Genomic DNA, 16,685 nt, shown 5'->3' with positions numbered 1-16,685 from the left:
TACCTTCTTTAGATCGTATTTTTTTTTTGGCTTAGTTGTTATGCTTTGTTTTTTTTTTCCTACCTTAATAGCCTTTAAGGCTTTTGATTAAATAGAAATTGATAAAGAACATATAAACGTCCTTCTTTTCAACTTCTTCTTTCTCTTTTTTTTTTCTTTTAAAAACGAGTCATTTTATTACTATGGTTATTCAATCGAACATTTCACAAATTACATTATTTTGGTTGATTCTTGCGTGCCGTTTTACTTTTCAAACCTATAATTTGTACCAAAAGATAAAAGGAAAAATATAACCGGAAATTATTATAGTGATCGATCATCTCATTCACACTTAAATAATGCCTGATCAAGGAAAATTTGCTATCCAAGGTTTCAATTTAGTTAAACTTTTAAAAAGATTAGAAGATGCTACTGCTCGTTTAGAAGATGTGACCCTTTACCAAGAAGGTTATATCCAATCTAAAATAGAAGAAAGAACTCATGCAGCTAAAAACACTACAAGTGATGATTCAACACCTGTTAGCGATTCAAATTCCAGTTGTGTGGGAGTTAGTAAAGAAACAAAGAAACAAGAAGATAGAGACGCTAATGTGCTTGAACCTACAATTAAAGAAATTGATGAAGAAACCCCAAAATCTGTTTTGGAATTTGAAGCTTTTCTCAGTGAGAATATTGATAAATTATTAAACATATCTGAAAAGATTGATCCATTACTATTAGAATCTATTAAATTGTTTAAGAAGTCGTTTTTAGTCCAATTGGATTTAATTAATTTAGCTGTTAAAGCTCAACAACCAGATTATTCTTCTCCTGAGTTTATGAACATAGTTAAACAGATTAATGAAAATATTACATCTATTACTGAATTAAAGGATAAGAACCGTCAAAGTCTTGTCTTCTCCTATTTGAACGCTGTTGTAGAAGGTGCTTTAGTTTTATCATGGTTTGCTATACCAACACCACTTTCCTTTATATCAGATATAAAGGATGCTGCTCAATTTTGGACAAATAAAGTTTTGAAAGAATTTAAGGCGAATGATCCAAACTCCGCTGAATGGGTCACCACTTTTTTGAAGTTATTTGATAATTTGAAAGTATATGTTAAAGAATATCACACTACAGGATTAAAATGGAATAATACGCCATCGGCTATAGATTTTAAAGAGGCAGTAGCCCAAATGCAAAGCATATCTTCCTCTAATGTACCAGTTGCTGTCGTTACCGATGCCCCCGCTGCTGCTGCATCAGCTCCACCACCCCCTCCAGCCCCACCAGCATCTGTCTTTGAGGTTAAAACTAACGATTCTGAAAGTGCTTCCTCTGGTGGCATGGACGCAGTCTTTGCAGAATTAAATCAAGGTGAGGATATTACTAAAGGTTTGAAAAAAGTAGATAAATCACAACAAACCCATAAAAACCCAGAATTACGTGCTGGTTCTACAGTGCCAGGTTCTTCCTCGACTACCACTAAATCTGGCGTGCCACCACCAAAACCAAAAAAACCTTCCACTTTAAAAACAAAGAAGCCACCAAGAAAGGAGTTAATAGGCAATAAGTGGTTCATTGAAAACTATGATTCTCAACCTAATGAGGGTGGACCAATCCTTGTCGAGGCTAATAAGGATGAATCAGTTTTTATTGGTAAATGTTCCAATGTATTTATTCAAATCAAGGGGAAAGTTAATGCTATATCTTTAAGTGAAACAGAGAAGTGTTCACTTTTATTGGAATCATGTATATCTGGTTTAGATATTGTTAAATCCAACAAATTTGGCGTTCAAGTGGAGAATTTTTTGCCCCAGATATCTATTGACAAGTCTGATAATGGTAGTATTTATCTTTCAAAGGAATCATTAAATACAGAAATCTTCACTTCTTGTTCGACCACTATAAATGTTAATTTACCAGTTGGTGAAGATGATGATTTCGTGGAGTTTCCAATCCCAGAACAATTAAAACATACATTTTCGAATGGTAAGTTGACTTCTTCTGTATTTGAACATATGGGTTGAACCCTTTTATTAAATTTCTTTATACTTTAATTATCTATATACACATACATATGCAGACATTTATATATATAATTATGTTTATGAATAAGACACTTTGTCTCTCTTGATTTTCTCAATTACGGTCTAATTTCCTTTCCTTTGGTTCAGGTTTAGTGTAATAAGTATGGGAAAAAACTATTTACAATATTTCTTTTTTTTTTTTTTGAATGACCAATATACATATGTATAAATATATATGTATATGTGTGTGTGCATAGAAAAAGAGAAGAAAGAAGAATATTTGTTCATTTACCTACCCTTTCTCACATAGTACATGTATGCTCTTTCATGAACATTCAAAGCAAAAGGTGAAATAACTTCGGATTGACCTGGACGGGCAATTGGATCTCTTAGATAGATGGCAGAACACGTTTTAAATGAGATTTCTAAATGGTTTGGTAAGATTGCAAATGGGGCTAAAAATTGTCTTGGTTTCCATGGAGTAAAATATGGTTTTGAAATATCTTTACGCCCGTAAGTGTAACCCTTTTGCCATGGTAATTGGATGGCTTTCATTTCTTTTCTTTCATTTTCTTTCAATTTGTCAAAATCTACTGCTGGATGATAATCTAACTGATCAACCCAATTTGGATCATAAGGAATATTTTCTGAATTAACGTCATTGAGTAATTGTCTATAATATGTGCTTAATTGTAAAGAATATTTATTTGCCACTTCTGCTAAAAGCTTATTTGCTGATCTAATCAGACCCTTTTCATTAACTGATAGAGTGTCTGTGAAATCTTTTGGTAAGGAGGATAGTTTTTCGCCATACTTTTTTAATATATTTTCATAATCTTCATCTTTTTTATCTTTAATTAAGGACGAGAGCTTATCCCAGCCAATTAGTCCAGATTTGATTAAATCTTGATAACATTTCATTAAATCATGTGCCAATTTTTCAGTATTATCTTTATTTACAAGTTGTTGAATATCTTTTAAGGTTAATGGAGTATTATTTTGTTCTTTTTTACTATTATTTGATTCAGGTTGATTGCATTTCAATTTATCATAATGTAATTCTAATATTTTATTTAAAAGACTTTTATTTGTGGAAGATTCTAATTCTCTACGCTCATCTTTCTCGATGTTATTACGATATTGCTGAATAAATTCACTAAATTCTTTTTTCTCTTCATAGGAAGCATTTTTATTTTTAAATTTTGCAATTTTTTCGTCCCATGCCTTTTTAGGATTTTCCTTTGCATCTTTAACATATTGATTCCATTCTTCAATTTGAATCTTATCAATTTTCAAAGACTCTTCTAAACTTGGTTTTTTAGCACCTAATGCTTCTAGAACTTTGTCCTGTTTAACATGAAAAATATCACCAGGTTTCAAGGGGTAACCGGGATGACGCATCTTAATACCATTAACAAAAACATTTCCGTGTAATATGAATTGTCTGGCCTGTCTAATAGAAGATGCAAACATGGCCCTAAATAAAGCAAACTCTAATCTTTTCTCTAAAGTGGCATAAGTTTGCAGAATATAAGGGGTCTCCTTCAGTTTATTATTTGTGTTGCCCCCACTTTTACGCAACGAGGCATCTAATTGAGCCACAGAATTCAATTTGGAAGAAAATAAAGTGTTGAATCTACCTTCGGTAAGGTGTTCACCATGATAGGCTCTTGTCTCTTGTTTAGCATAAAATTTTTGTTGGTATAACGTCTTTGTTCTAAAGTCGATCTTACCCTTTTTATAAAGATTGAATAAATTGTATTTGTTGAAAGATGCTCTTATACGTCCTCTGGTTAAAGATTTTAGTAAAACTGCTTTCTTGGGCATCTTTATCCAATTGTCTTAGCTATTATATAGTCACTTTTTTTATTGTATTATGAGATTTATTAAGAAAACGAAAAGAAATATGTTGTGTAGTGTAACAATACTGTAGCAATTTAAATATACATAGGTATTTGTATATGTATGTGAATTGATATGAGTCTATAGTGGTGACACAAAGTGATTAGTAAGAGAGAGCTTGAACTGAAAAGGGACGTTACAGCTCGGATCAGCATTTCAACTGAACGTTCCAATGAATTTTTGTCCTTATTCTTTTCTTTTTCGGTTTCTTTTTTTTTTTTTTCTTTATCTTCTGTTCACAGTTTTCCTTCTTTTCAATTTCTGGAGAAAACAAAAAAAAAGCTTGTTGGGATGTAAGGATGTTCGTGTAATATGATTTTTATAGGTGTATGGATGTTAGTTTGATTTATAACCCTAACTTTTTTGTTTTCCATCAACCCTAGTGTTATTCCTAGAAATGATGAGCCCTTAAACAATATATAGGATAAAGATCAATAAAACAAGACAAAGATAATGAATAGAGAATGTCAGAAATAGTTGATGCTGATAATGAGACTCTGTCCTCCTGTAATAAGAATAATTATTTTCGTGGATACATACATAGTCTTTAATTAATACTAATTCAGTAATAGACACAACAGACAATTGAATGAGAAAGTTATGGCAGTTGATTGGAATATAGTAGATGAAATTAGGCTATTTCGCTGGGTATCGGAATTTAAACCGGTAGGTATACACAGGCATTTTCATATGTTTTGTATTTTGGAAAGAATGAACAATCCAGATAAGTATCCAGTTATTACTTTACAAAAGGAAAGTTATCACAGACCACCGAAATTGTTTACATCTAAAGATATTTGGTTGAAACTAAAACAATATTATAATTTAGATGAGGCAAATAGAATAGAAAATGAATTCATGATTAATCATGATGACACTGAGAATAATGAGAAGCATGCAGCTCATGAAAAGTTGTTTATTGATGAATTGAAGTTGATTGAAAATAATTCACAGTTTAACAATACTAGGTTGTTTCAAAATAGGTACAGGTTAATGACAGAAACTAAAGATTTTTCATTACCATGGGATGAATATGGTGATTTAATATTATCTAAAGCTATTAAAAAGAAAAACTCTGTTGCAAATAAAGAAAAGGATATTAATAAAGATGGTCGGTCTAGGGTTAATTTTACTAAAAACGTTGGTGAAATAACAATAGAAGATAATAAAAAATTTATGAAAGCTAATAATATTCAATCTCAAAATCAAAACGTAACGGAACAAGAAAAAGTATTAGCAAGTGGAAATATAGATAATAATATAAAGGAAGAAATAGAAGACAAAGAGAAAATCGCCGAAAAATTTAATAGCTCATACGGATCATATAAAAATAATGAAGATATCTCGAAAGATAGGGAACAAAATGAGAATAATAATAACATACAAACAAATCATACAGAGTCAACACAAAAGGATGTTGAAAAGATTGAAGAGATTAAAGAAGAGAAAATGGAAAATGGAAATTATGAAAGCATTATTACTCAAGCAAATACTAAAAAAAAAACAGTGGAAAATGTTAAGGATACTGATACAATTGAAAAACATAAAGATTCTAGCTTCAAGATACACGATCAAGGTGTTATAGTAGAAAATCTTGAAAATGATAATAAAATTGAAAGTCAAACAGAGACTAAAACCGAGTTGAATTATGAAATTGAGAATATAGAGAAACAGGGGAATTTAGTATTGGATAAGACAAGTAATGAATCTGAAAATATTCAGGTAAATGAACAGACTATTTTAAATAAAGAAAAAGAAAAAGAAAAAGAAATGAAGCAACCAATAGAAGGATCAAAACGAGAAGGGCAAAAATTGCGAAAAGAAGAAAACAAAGAACCAAAAGAGAGTATACAAAAAGAATCCAGTAAAGATATGAGTCATGCAATAAAACAGAAGGATTTCCAGGGGGGAGTAAGTGAAGAAACAACGACACAAGATGATTTAGAAAAAGAATTGCAAGAGAAAGAGAGGACAGAGCCAGTGCAACAGATACAAAAGAAGCAATTAGAAATCGAGAGAGAAGAAGGAGAAAAGATGGTATTGGATAAAGAAGTTAAAAAAACTATTGAAATGCAAGAGTTACAAAAGGAAAGTAAAACACCATTAGAAAATCATGATAATTTATTGTATAAAAATCAAGATGAGAAGAAGAACAATAAAACAACAGAAGACAATATAGAGGTAGTTGCCAAAAATTTGGAAAATAAGGAACTATCATTAAAAGAAGGAGAAGAAAGAATAAAAGATGAAAAAAGAGGTGAGATAGATGATAACGAAGAAAAGAAAAAGAGTGAAGAATCAAATGAATATGAAAATCAGGAGCAAGATATTCCACAAAAAAACAGAAGGAAACGAGTATATCCACGTGCACATAGGATATCATCAAGATTAAGAAGAAAGGTCCATTCGGACGAAACAAATAGTGAATCAAGTGTAGAGCCCGTTAAAGTGTTCGATGACCAGTCAACAGAGGAGAAGAAGAATGTAGAAGATGAAAAAACAAATTTAAAGCATAAGTTAGATACAGAACAAGATATGATTGATAATGAGCCGCTTGCTAAAAGAACAAGACATTCATCATATGCTAAAGTAGTAAATACTGAGGACAGTGAAAATCAGCCGAATGGAGAGGAAATAGTGTCTTCAAGTATATCATCAAAAAGAGGTAAAAGGAAGAATTCAAATAGGACATTAGAACCAACTAGATTTTCAACTAGATTAAGAAAGAAAAAATAGATAGATATATAAAATAGACGTTGGAATATGTGTGTAATATTAAATAAAGTAAAAAGAAAGAAAGAAAGAAGAAAAGCATTTTACATGTAAAAAAGTAGTTTTTTTTTTTGAAATAAAAATAAAATAAAAAATAGCATCTATCTATTATATAATGCTTATAAAAAAATTAGTTAACTTTTAATAATTCGACATCAAAAACCAAGGTAGCCATTGGTGGGATTAAACCTGGGAAACCACGTTCACCATAGGCGTAAGCACCTGGAATAGTAATTCTAGCCTTTTCACCGACAGATAATTTTGGAATAGCAACATCCCAACCACGAATAACTTGACCAACACCAATGTTACATTGGAATGGAGAACCTCTATCCAAGGAAGAGTCGAATTTGGAACCGTTTTCTAAAGTACCAGTGTAGTGGATGGTAACTAAATCACCGACTTTAGGGAAAGTGACACCATCACCTGGGGATAATCTGTCAATTTTAACGTTACCTTCAATAATTTCAGACATTTTTATTTATTTGTTTGTTTGTTTGTTTTTTTGATTTTTATAAATAATTTTAAATGTGTTTATTTATTTATTCTTTGTACATAGCTATGAAACCAGACAAGAAAAAAATACAGAAAGAAAGGAAAACATTGAGCAAGATAAAGGCAAAGAAGCAACATTAAGATCAAACAGAACAAATCGGCAAGTGGAAGAGAACGTATGGAGGGTTCCAAGGATAGTCAAAAGTAGATGTAATCAAAGGAAAGAATAAAAAAAAAAAAAACAAAGAATAAGGTGAAATCAACTATTTTTTTTTCCTGCTTTATATTTCTCAAAAGATACTCCAAAGTGCATTATTTGTTTAGTTTTTTTATTTCTATTTTTTTTTGCTCTTCTTTTCCTCTATAAAAGTTTTGATCGAGAAGATGTTCGATAGAAAAAGAAAAGGAAAACAATTAAAAAAAATTTTTTTAATTGTTTTCTGAGAGAATGGGAAAAGAAGAGAGAAAAAAAAGAAAAGATTACAGACAAAAAGAAAAATTAAACAAGATATCACAACTCTTTTTTTTTCTTGGGTCCGAGTTATAAAGTAGGCAACATATTTTATTGAGAAGATAAAGCAAGTATCTAACTTTCATATACACACTTATATATATATGTGTATGTATGTATGTATGTATTTATGTACGCATATACAGAGAGAGAGACGTAGCGAAAGAGATGAAAGCATGCGGTTATAAATAATTAGTAAGTTTTATTTTTTTTTATCTATTTGAGGAAGTGTCTATTTAAAAACAGCAACTAATTTTTCACCAGAGTTTCTATTATTCTTAATATCATCCATGATTTGTGGGATATCACATAATCCATTTGAGTACACCTTAATTGGGATATGATGAATATCACCTTTGTCTAACTTTGGATTCAAGAATTTTATGACTTCATGGGTATCCTTTCTATATTCAGGGTCGGCTGGTAAAGTGAAGCTTCCAAATGGGACATCGTGACCCCCAGCTTTATATAGTAAAGTACCAATGATCTTTTTATTGTTTCTTCTGTCTTCTGGCTTAATATCATTTATAGAAAGCGTGACTAGTTGTAAAATAGTTGCATCATGATCTTCGGATGCACATTTATAAGTTTGTTGAATAGTGGTGGTGTTGGACACACAGTCGACTAGATGTTGAATATTTGGATATTTGCTCTTAATTTGTTCAATTACGTTTTCATCATGGTAGTCAAATAATTCATCAGCACCATATTCCTTTAATATTTGTTCGTGTTTTTTAGAGGCCACTACGATAATCTTCGAATAACCGTTAATTTGTTTTGCAATTTGAATTAGATGTTGACCAACCCCAGTGGCACCACCCCAGAACAAGACCGGAAAATCTCTTTGTGGTTTTGCACCAGTGTAATCTAGTTTTAATCCAAATTCACGGTGTAGTGCTACACCAGCAGTGGTAATGGAGACAGGTAAAGAAGCTGCAGCCTCGAAAGTTGTGACTGGGCCTTCAGGGATTCTTTCCTGACCGCTCAATGTCATAGTTTTGGGAGCCTTGTAGGCAATACCAGAATCTAAAGCCACATATTGAGCGAATGCACCATTTGTTGGAAATCTTACAGAAGCACCATGCACAAACCCATATACATAATCACCAACATGGAATACGTTTGAATCTACACCAGGGCCTAATTTGACAATCTCACCAGCCACATCACAACCTAAAATTGAACCTTGGGGACCTATTTTATAGGATATATGTTTCCAATCTGTTGGATTGCCGGCAACAGCTTTTGGTTTGACTAACATGAAACCATTTTCCAATTCTGGCAAAGGGACATTATCCTTGACAACAGGTTTGTCACCTTCAATAACAACGGCTTTCATAGTAATTGGTAAGGACATGGTTCATATAATATATATAATTGTTAATTTTAGTTATACTAGTAATAGCAATAAAAGTGGTAATAGTTTGTTTGTTTTTTCTTTTCTAAGATATTTCCAATAATAGAAATATTCTGTTGATTTGATCAATGTGACTGATTTGTTAATTGAAATTTAATATTGAAGTTCAATGGTTCAAGGTCTTTTATCCATATTTTCTTGTTTTATATACTCCTTTTTTTTTGAATCAATTGATATTTTAAGGAGAAAAGGGAAAGGGGAAAAGAAAGAAGGAAAAAGAAACAATGAAATGAAAACTAGATAGTTCTTAGTAAGCCTTCTTATCCTCTAAATATGCATTCGAATTATTTTTTTTTTTCTTTTCTTTTCTTTTTAATGCCCTTCTTGACTCTCTGTCACTTACTCTTAGTTCTCTAAGTGTTGGGGCATCTTAATCTTTGTTCTGTGGTATTCTCTTCTATACTTTTGCGTGTCTGAATATATGCCGTCTTTCTGCGTCACATTTCCTCTCTCATGTGCGGCTTTAAAAGTTTTGGATCCGAATTTGAGATTTCGAGAACAAAGAAAAAGAACACAGAAGAAAAACGAAGAAAAAGAAAAGAGAATTAAACCGTGGGTAGTGGGAGGTCTGCTTACTAAGCAACGTTTGGCAATTAGCGGGTTAGAAACAAAATTATATTATAGTTAATGGAGCTTCTACTCTGAAGTATTTGTACTGCTGAGCATTGAGGTTTGTTTTACACTCAGTTGAGTGTTAGGAATTTACGAATCTTAGTATTACTCGAGATGGAAGATGTAGTAGATCATTATTAGCTTTGTTTTTTTATCTTTTTGACATCGAGCTAGGGCTGTTATAGTAAATTCTTAATAGTATTCTTGTGGTTATGGATAACACAAAAGAGTAAATATTACTGTCATTTAAGAAATAAAGGGAAAATAAGAAAAAGAGAACAATAATTACAACGTATTTATTCATATGTATATATACACATATTGTTTTTAATGGTCTGTAACAAATATTTCTCTTAATTTCTGTGATTGATTATTACTGACATAAAGATATAATATAGATATCAGTTTATATATCTCTTATCGGCAATTAGTAACTTTCGTTTATTTCATTTCTGAAGACTCTTCTCTATTATTTGTAATATTACATAGGTTTCTATATAAAGTATAAAAATGCAATCTCATTTTTTTGGTTTTTATTACTTCATTTCAACAACTTCCCTAATTTAACTATTAAGTCATTTTTATCGTGTCTTAAATCCCTGATGAATACATTTTGTTGATATTTAAAGTGTCTATAATTATGAACCATATAGAATGAGGTTTCGTTGAATTGTTCGAGACTGTTTGACAATTCATTATAATTCGACTCTAATGATATTTGAATAAATAATTGATGTGCTATATCATGTAATTTGGTAAAATTCGAAATGAAATCTCTCATTGTGGAGAAAATTTCTATTAATGTAGTTGGATATGGTTTATCGGAATATGAAGCTTTTATACTTGATGACAGTAAAGGATGTGATAAAATATCATTTAAAAATTTATTATGTATAGTGTATATTTGTTCAATGTTTAGATTTGGATGATATTGCTTATCAGTAATATTTGCATTATCATTATTATTATCATTATTAGTATTATTATTACATGTGAAATCCAAAATATTAATAGAAGGTTTTAATAAGTCGTTAAACACTACAAGCCCATTTGGTAATGTAACTAATTCATTCTTTGTATTGTCAGCAGACAGGTTATCTAGTTGTAAATCATGTTCTAGTTGGTTAAATTTAGATGCAATAATGTGTTGAAAATAAAATGACTCTACTTTACTATTGAATTGGTGTAATTGTGACCGAAGAATAGACAGTTTTGATAATTTGTTTATAATGTCCCTTACCATACTATTGTGTATCCTCAAAGTTTTAAAAGAGTGAATTATTTCTTTGGTTCTAATCATCTCTTTGTTATATAAATAATCAATTCTTTTAAATTTCCACAAAAAATTAAATATTCGAAGATATTCTTTTCTACCGTCTTGTCTATTTACGTTTAATATTATGGACAAAACAGGTGGAATATCGTATTCTAAAGTAAATACGTCCCATCCACTCAACTGTTGTCCTAAATCTAGTACTCTGGAATCCAACCTATTTATTAATGCATTGTTATCATGACGATTACAGTAATTTTTCAATGAAGATTGTTGTATTGCATCTGACAGTATTCTAGTGTAAATATATGAATTTAGTGAGGATGAGTTTTCATTTAGTATATCTTTAGCATTGTGAATTATTGAACTAATTAAGTCATCTTTACCCATTAATAAAACATCTCGTAACATATGGATGGTCTCTCTGAAATACTGTTTATTCAATAAGACATCCCATGTATAATTCACAATCTCGGTATATTGTTTTTGCACAGTCTCAAAAAATAATGAAAAGCCTGAAATAGGATTTAATTTATGGAAACATTGAATAAATTTCTGTGAAAAGTTATTTGCCCATTGTAGTTCATTACAGTATTTAGTCAAATAAATACACGTTTTACCTATAATAAAAATTTTCTTTGCTATATTTTCGGGAATAAAATCCGGGATCTTTTTATAATTTAATTTATAAGGGATATAAAGTTGACTAGAATTATATTCAATGAAAAATTCCTCAAAAGTAGATTCTAATTTGCTTAGAGTCAGCCATTTTAGCATATAGTCATAATAAAATATGATTAAGGAATTATAAAGTTCTTTAGTAATAGTTCGAATGAGCATATTACCATGTGAATTAAGGGAATGGAATTTCGTCAAATACTCATCACCTCTAACGGATTCAAAATTGGATAGGATCTTTTCATACACTCTTAATTGAAGAATGGGTGTAAACAATTTGTTGTAGAGCCCTTTTAAAGTTTTAATCTCAGGCATATGACTTAACGTATTAACATATTTAGTATAGCTGTGCAAATGGTCGTTTAGTTTAGTCAATAGAGCTTTTTTCATTGGAGAAACATGTATGTGTCTATTCTGCTCTACCTTCGAAATTAATTTTATATATAATAATCCAGCTTCAAAGATTAAATGTAATATGCCACTTGTACTATTTGGAATGTTATTTGGTATTTGTATTTTATTGGATTCAATTGGGAACATACTTGAAGAGGCACCTAACAATGTATAAAACACAGATTTAAGAATATCGTCTTCTGGTATTGTATTGATATAAAATGGTTCTACTATTTTGCTCATAGATGACGAGTTTGTATTTATAAGAGGTCCTTGGCCATAATGTGAGGAATATAAAGACCTTTTATCAGAAATCTTATCCACCGTTTCAAAGGATTCAGCATATAAACTGGGTAAATGATAGTTTGAATGCAATGGCTGAATATATTGATCATGGTTATTTAAATTTAGTTTATTCAGTTCTAATCCAGAATCATATGTATTTCCAATGGAAGATTGTAGCTGCTCTTGCTCTTGGAGTTTGAGATAAAAGTTATTTATGAATGTCATAATGCTACTTTTATCTGACATCGTGAAAATAGGACGTACAAAATCATCTAATTTAGACCATAGTCTTTCAAACGCAGGAAACAATCTGGTTTTGTTTCTAAATTCAAAAATCAGTCGTTCTAATTCTGCTGGTGACCTGTTTGGATTAGCTAATAAGCGTGAAAATTGTTGAACAAATGATCGTATTAATGAATCAGGAAATCCGTGAGGAGCTAGGGCCTCTAACACCAAAAATAATCTATCCTGGATATCCATTCAGAATATGTTCTTTATTTATTTTTATCGTTTACTTTTGGTAATTGACTGGTATGATGCAAAATATTTGCCTAGCAATATTCTTCTAGTGGTTACGTCTTTGTTATCAATTTTAAAGATCTTCAAATTGTTTGTTTACATTTTTGTAATTTTTTTTTTCACTACTTTAAATGAAGAAATTTCATTGAAAAACAAAATAAATTAACGTGTCACAAAACAGAAAAATAACTATTTACTAACTGTAGTGCCTTTTCAAATAAAGATAGCATGGTAGGAGAACAGTAATGATAACAATACTGCGTAATAGAATACTTGTAAGATGATCCGTGATGAATATATTTTAAGAAAATACCTTTTAGAAAAGCTATATAGCGTAAGTTACTTTATATTTGGGGTTAGAGAAAGATAGGAAAAACAAGATTACAGAATATATTCAACACTTAAACACATATATTTATAAATAGATAGAAGTAGCAATAATTAATTACATGGAAGAGTAAGGATCTTGCGTGTTAGAACTAAAATTAGCATTTGATTCTGACATTTCAATGTATCCCAAATCTTCCATTGACTGTTTGTAATGATTAAAGTTATAAAATTGCAGTAAGGCTCTTAGTGCAATTTCTTGCCCACCAGCATCATTCAATTCACCAGCTATATCTTTTCCAGTAACCCAATTGTCAATTAATTCTAATCTTTCATAAAGGTAGACTCCAGATATCAGGTCCATATGTTCGGATTTCCAACGTTTATTTTTGAATGGTGTGAGTTCTTTAACTATTTTCAACATTGGATGATATGTTTCTAGACAAAATACTTTGTAATATTTCTTGAAAAGAAAACCTATGGATAATGGTAGACTTTTCAGTCTATGTGTTTTGTCCCTAGTAATGTACCGTAGAATTTTGAAAAGATTTGTAAAGGAAGATAGAATTGCTATATTGTATTTGTCCTTTTCCACCGGATTGGCTTGTAATGATGTAGAATATAATGGGTTTGATTGAGAACATATTTCCCATATGCTATGATCTGGCTCTATTAGTCTGTTAAAAATCTTATCATGATATATATCCGTATAGCTGCCCAAGAGTGATGAAAAAACAGTTATATATTTAAAGTCGTAGATTAATGATGCAAAATGCTCAAATTTTAAAATATGATTCAACTTAAACCATTTTAATAATAAAACCAAAATACCAGAACATGATCTCATAAGCATTTCCTTACTTCTAATGATCTCCAACTGTGGTTGAATATGGGACGTGTTATAGTTAGACGGATCATTTTTATATCTATATTCGCTGTTAGAAATATTGGATTCAATAGTCTGTAATAATACAAAAATGAGGGAATTAAAACTAGCTAAGCAATCCATATAATATGTGTCTATTCGGTTCATGATTTGTAACTCATTGGGTTCATTTCCTTTATTGAAAGATTGATAGTTAAACGGATCATCTTTGTGATCACTAATAGAATTTGTCATAGAATCATTGATATTTGCTGCTTCCTTATCTTTTTGCCAACCACGTTCGGTAGACATAAAGAGGTTACGTTCATGCCAAAGTTGTTTAGTACTTAATTTTATTTTTAAATTATCATTTAATATATGAGCTGCTTCCTCTATACTAAAGGGAACATCTTTTTTATAGTCAAAGTCTGGTACTGATTTATCATTATTATCTAAATTCTCCAAAGGTGAAATAATTCTAGATAGATAGTTATCATCAATGCCATTGTTTATAGGATAGAGTTGTGGGTAAGCCATATTAGCTTGAAATGATTTTCTTGGTTTTATTCCATTATCATTAAATTGTGAAAAGGTTGGAGATGATGGAGGCGAAGGAAATGGAGTAGCCAAGTGTTTTTCAGGAACAGCTAAAGATGAATTGAGAACACTTCTAGATTTTGACCTTGGTATCTCTAGGAATTGTGATAGCGAATTAGAATCATCTACTGTTGTTTCAGATAATTCAGACTTTGGTAATTCGTAATTAGGGAATCTTGAAGTAATGTCTTCCCTAAATGCTCTATAGTGTAAAGGTGATATACTTAATTTTTTTGATTGCTTCAAACTACTAGCATCGTTATTTGTATTATTATTGGAGGTTGATTTAAACTCTAAACCATGGTACCTGTATATTTTTTTCTTTGTATCTGTATAAACATTCTCATTACCAAATTGTAAGATTATCGTTTTGAAGAGAAGTGAGATAATATTTCTAATTCTCATGGATAGTCTACTATTCCATCTCCAATGTTCAACATATTTGGTCAGAAATGGCATGAGTTTTTTTGCATGTATGAAACTAATAGCTTTTTGTACACATCCTTTAGATTCATCACGCTGATCTATACATACAGTGACAATATAGAACAAAACAGTGGATAAGTAAAAGAGAAGCACTGTTTTTTTTTTCAAATTCTTAGTATCGTGTTGACATGATAATGCTTTTTCTTTGAAATGATCTATAATAATTGGGAGATAGTCGATTAAAATAAGATTGTTTTCTTTTATCATATCTAAATTGATATTCAAATTTTCTGTATATTCATATGTCCCTAAGGCAATATAAGCAATGATTTGAATATTAGAGTCAATCATTAAATCAAAATTATGAAAGATCCTGTCAATAATAGATTTCTTATACTGAAAATCTTGAACAAATGTTTCAGGATTCTTGATTTTTTGATTGAATGTTGATTTTAGTTGATCTAGATAGACATAATCAATTTTAGTAAACCATTCTGATAGCTCTCTTTTCAAATCATAAAAATCTTTTAAAACCCAGTCAATTCTCTGTCCTGGTATATTTTTATGTGTTCTGTTGTTTTCACATATTTCAGATACTCTTTTATCCAAAATTTTTTGAAACTCTTCTCCTACAGGCATATTGTAATCAATTACATCAGTATCATTAGTGGGAGGCAAGCAATTATCATTGTTACCGTTACTATCGCTTTTGTTGTTATGGTTTTTATTAATAGTGTTGTTAATGTTGGTATCATTTTGTGTTCTTAAATCAATTTTTGGTGATAATTGATTCACAGATGTTATAAAACCATCAATTTCATCTACATTTGCAAATTCTTCATCCTCTTGTTCTGTGACAGCATTATTATCATTTTCTTCTGAATCCTCATTGCCATTTGAATTTTCACCTACATTATTTGTATCAATTGAATTATTGTTATCTAGTACAAAATTATTGGGAAACGTGCTATTGGTTGGAGAGCTTGGATCGCTATTACTTGCAATTGATTTACCACTATTGATGTATCTGATAGGATTAAAGTGTTGATTTAATACGGGACTAGATTTATTATTAGAAGAAGAAAAAGATAGACAGGAGGTAGGAGGAGAAATAGTAGATTTGTTATCATTGGTCAAATTTAATTTATTCCGTAAGAGATTATCTAAATCATTTAATAACTCATGCCGTAATATATTACTGGCATTACTGTTGTTATTGATGTTATTAAAATTACTAATATAAGTATTGTCTCTTTGGACATAACTATTAGTCTTCATATCATCTCTAAAGTTTAGATATGATTTCTTTACATTATTCTCATTCTTCAAATCATTCAAAGATGCAGATCGAAAAATTGGCTGTTTTTCTTTCATCCTTTCAGACTATTGAAGGTTATTTGATGGTAAATCAAGCAATTGATCTAGTTAGATAATTCAAGCTGTCCATCTATATAAAGATCAATCTTTCAAAAGAACGATTGCCTATCAAGTACAACATGTGTCTCCTCATGTTAAATTGTTGGTATTTTCCACCTTTGTCTTGTTTATTTATGTTAAGTTTGGGCAGGAAAAAAAATCGTTAAATTTCCTTCTGGGGAGGG

General features: G+C 30.4%; 7 protein-coding genes across 7 annotated transcripts; 2 read left to right on the top strand and 5 right to left on the bottom strand.

The window, feature by feature from the left end:
• Positions 1-338: 338 nt before the first annotated feature.
• On the top strand, positions 339-2,012 carry SRV2 (adenylate cyclase-binding protein; the record flags this gene model as incomplete). The annotated part of the gene is made up of 1 exon (XM_064861103.1): positions 339-2,012. One exon carries the CDS (start codon positions 339-341, stop codon positions 2,010-2,012), a length of 1,674 nt encoding a protein of 557 aa, XP_064717343.1.
• Positions 2,013-2,300: 288 nt separating this feature from the next.
• NAM9 (mitochondrial 37S ribosomal protein uS4m NAM9) lies at positions 2,301-3,839 on the bottom strand (the record flags this gene model as incomplete). Its single annotated transcript, XM_064861102.1, has 1 exon — positions 2,301-3,839. The coding sequence occupies one exon, from the start codon at positions 3,837-3,839 to the stop codon at positions 2,301-2,303; it is 1,539 nt and encodes a 512-aa protein (XP_064717342.1).
• A 675-nt stretch (positions 3,840-4,514) lies between these two features.
• Positions 4,515-6,650, top strand: EAF7 (Eaf7p; the record flags this gene model as incomplete). The annotated part of the gene is made up of 1 exon (XM_064861101.1): positions 4,515-6,650. The coding sequence occupies one exon, from the start codon at positions 4,515-4,517 to the stop codon at positions 6,648-6,650; it is 2,136 nt and encodes a 711-aa protein (XP_064717341.1).
• Positions 6,651-6,816: 166 nt separating this feature from the next.
• Positions 6,817-7,161, bottom strand: FPR1 (peptidylprolyl isomerase FPR1; the record flags this gene model as incomplete). The annotated part of the gene is made up of 1 exon (XM_064861100.1): positions 6,817-7,161. The coding sequence occupies one exon, from the start codon at positions 7,159-7,161 to the stop codon at positions 6,817-6,819; it is 345 nt and encodes a 114-aa protein (XP_064717340.1).
• A 763-nt stretch (positions 7,162-7,924) lies between these two features.
• PWA37_004620 (uncharacterized protein) lies at positions 7,925-9,049 on the bottom strand (the record flags this gene model as incomplete). The annotated part of the gene is made up of 1 exon (XM_064861099.1): positions 7,925-9,049. The coding sequence occupies one exon, from the start codon at positions 9,047-9,049 to the stop codon at positions 7,925-7,927; it is 1,125 nt and encodes a 374-aa protein (XP_064717339.1).
• A 1,213-nt stretch (positions 9,050-10,262) lies between these two features.
• On the bottom strand, positions 10,263-12,830 carry SPC98 (Spc98p; the record flags this gene model as incomplete). The annotated part of the gene is made up of 1 exon (XM_064861098.1): positions 10,263-12,830. The coding sequence occupies one exon, from the start codon at positions 12,828-12,830 to the stop codon at positions 10,263-10,265; it is 2,568 nt and encodes an 855-aa protein (XP_064717338.1).
• A 484-nt stretch (positions 12,831-13,314) lies between these two features.
• On the bottom strand, positions 13,315-16,458 carry FAR11 (Far11p; the record flags this gene model as incomplete). The annotated part of the gene is made up of 1 exon (XM_064861097.1): positions 13,315-16,458. The coding sequence occupies one exon, from the start codon at positions 16,456-16,458 to the stop codon at positions 13,315-13,317; it is 3,144 nt and encodes a 1,047-aa protein (XP_064717337.1).
• Between the last annotated feature and the right edge of the window lie 227 nt (positions 16,459-16,685).

This window comes from Arxiozyma heterogenica (genome assembly GCF_036370985.1).
Source record: "Arxiozyma heterogenica strain weizmannii chromosome Unknown scaffold_6, whole genome shotgun sequence".
Classification (NCBI taxonomy): Eukaryota; Fungi; Ascomycota; class Saccharomycetes; order Saccharomycetales; family Saccharomycetaceae; genus Arxiozyma; species Arxiozyma heterogenica.
The sequence above is the reverse complement of the archived record's forward strand: the minus strand, read 5'-3'. Positions and strand labels throughout refer to the sequence as shown.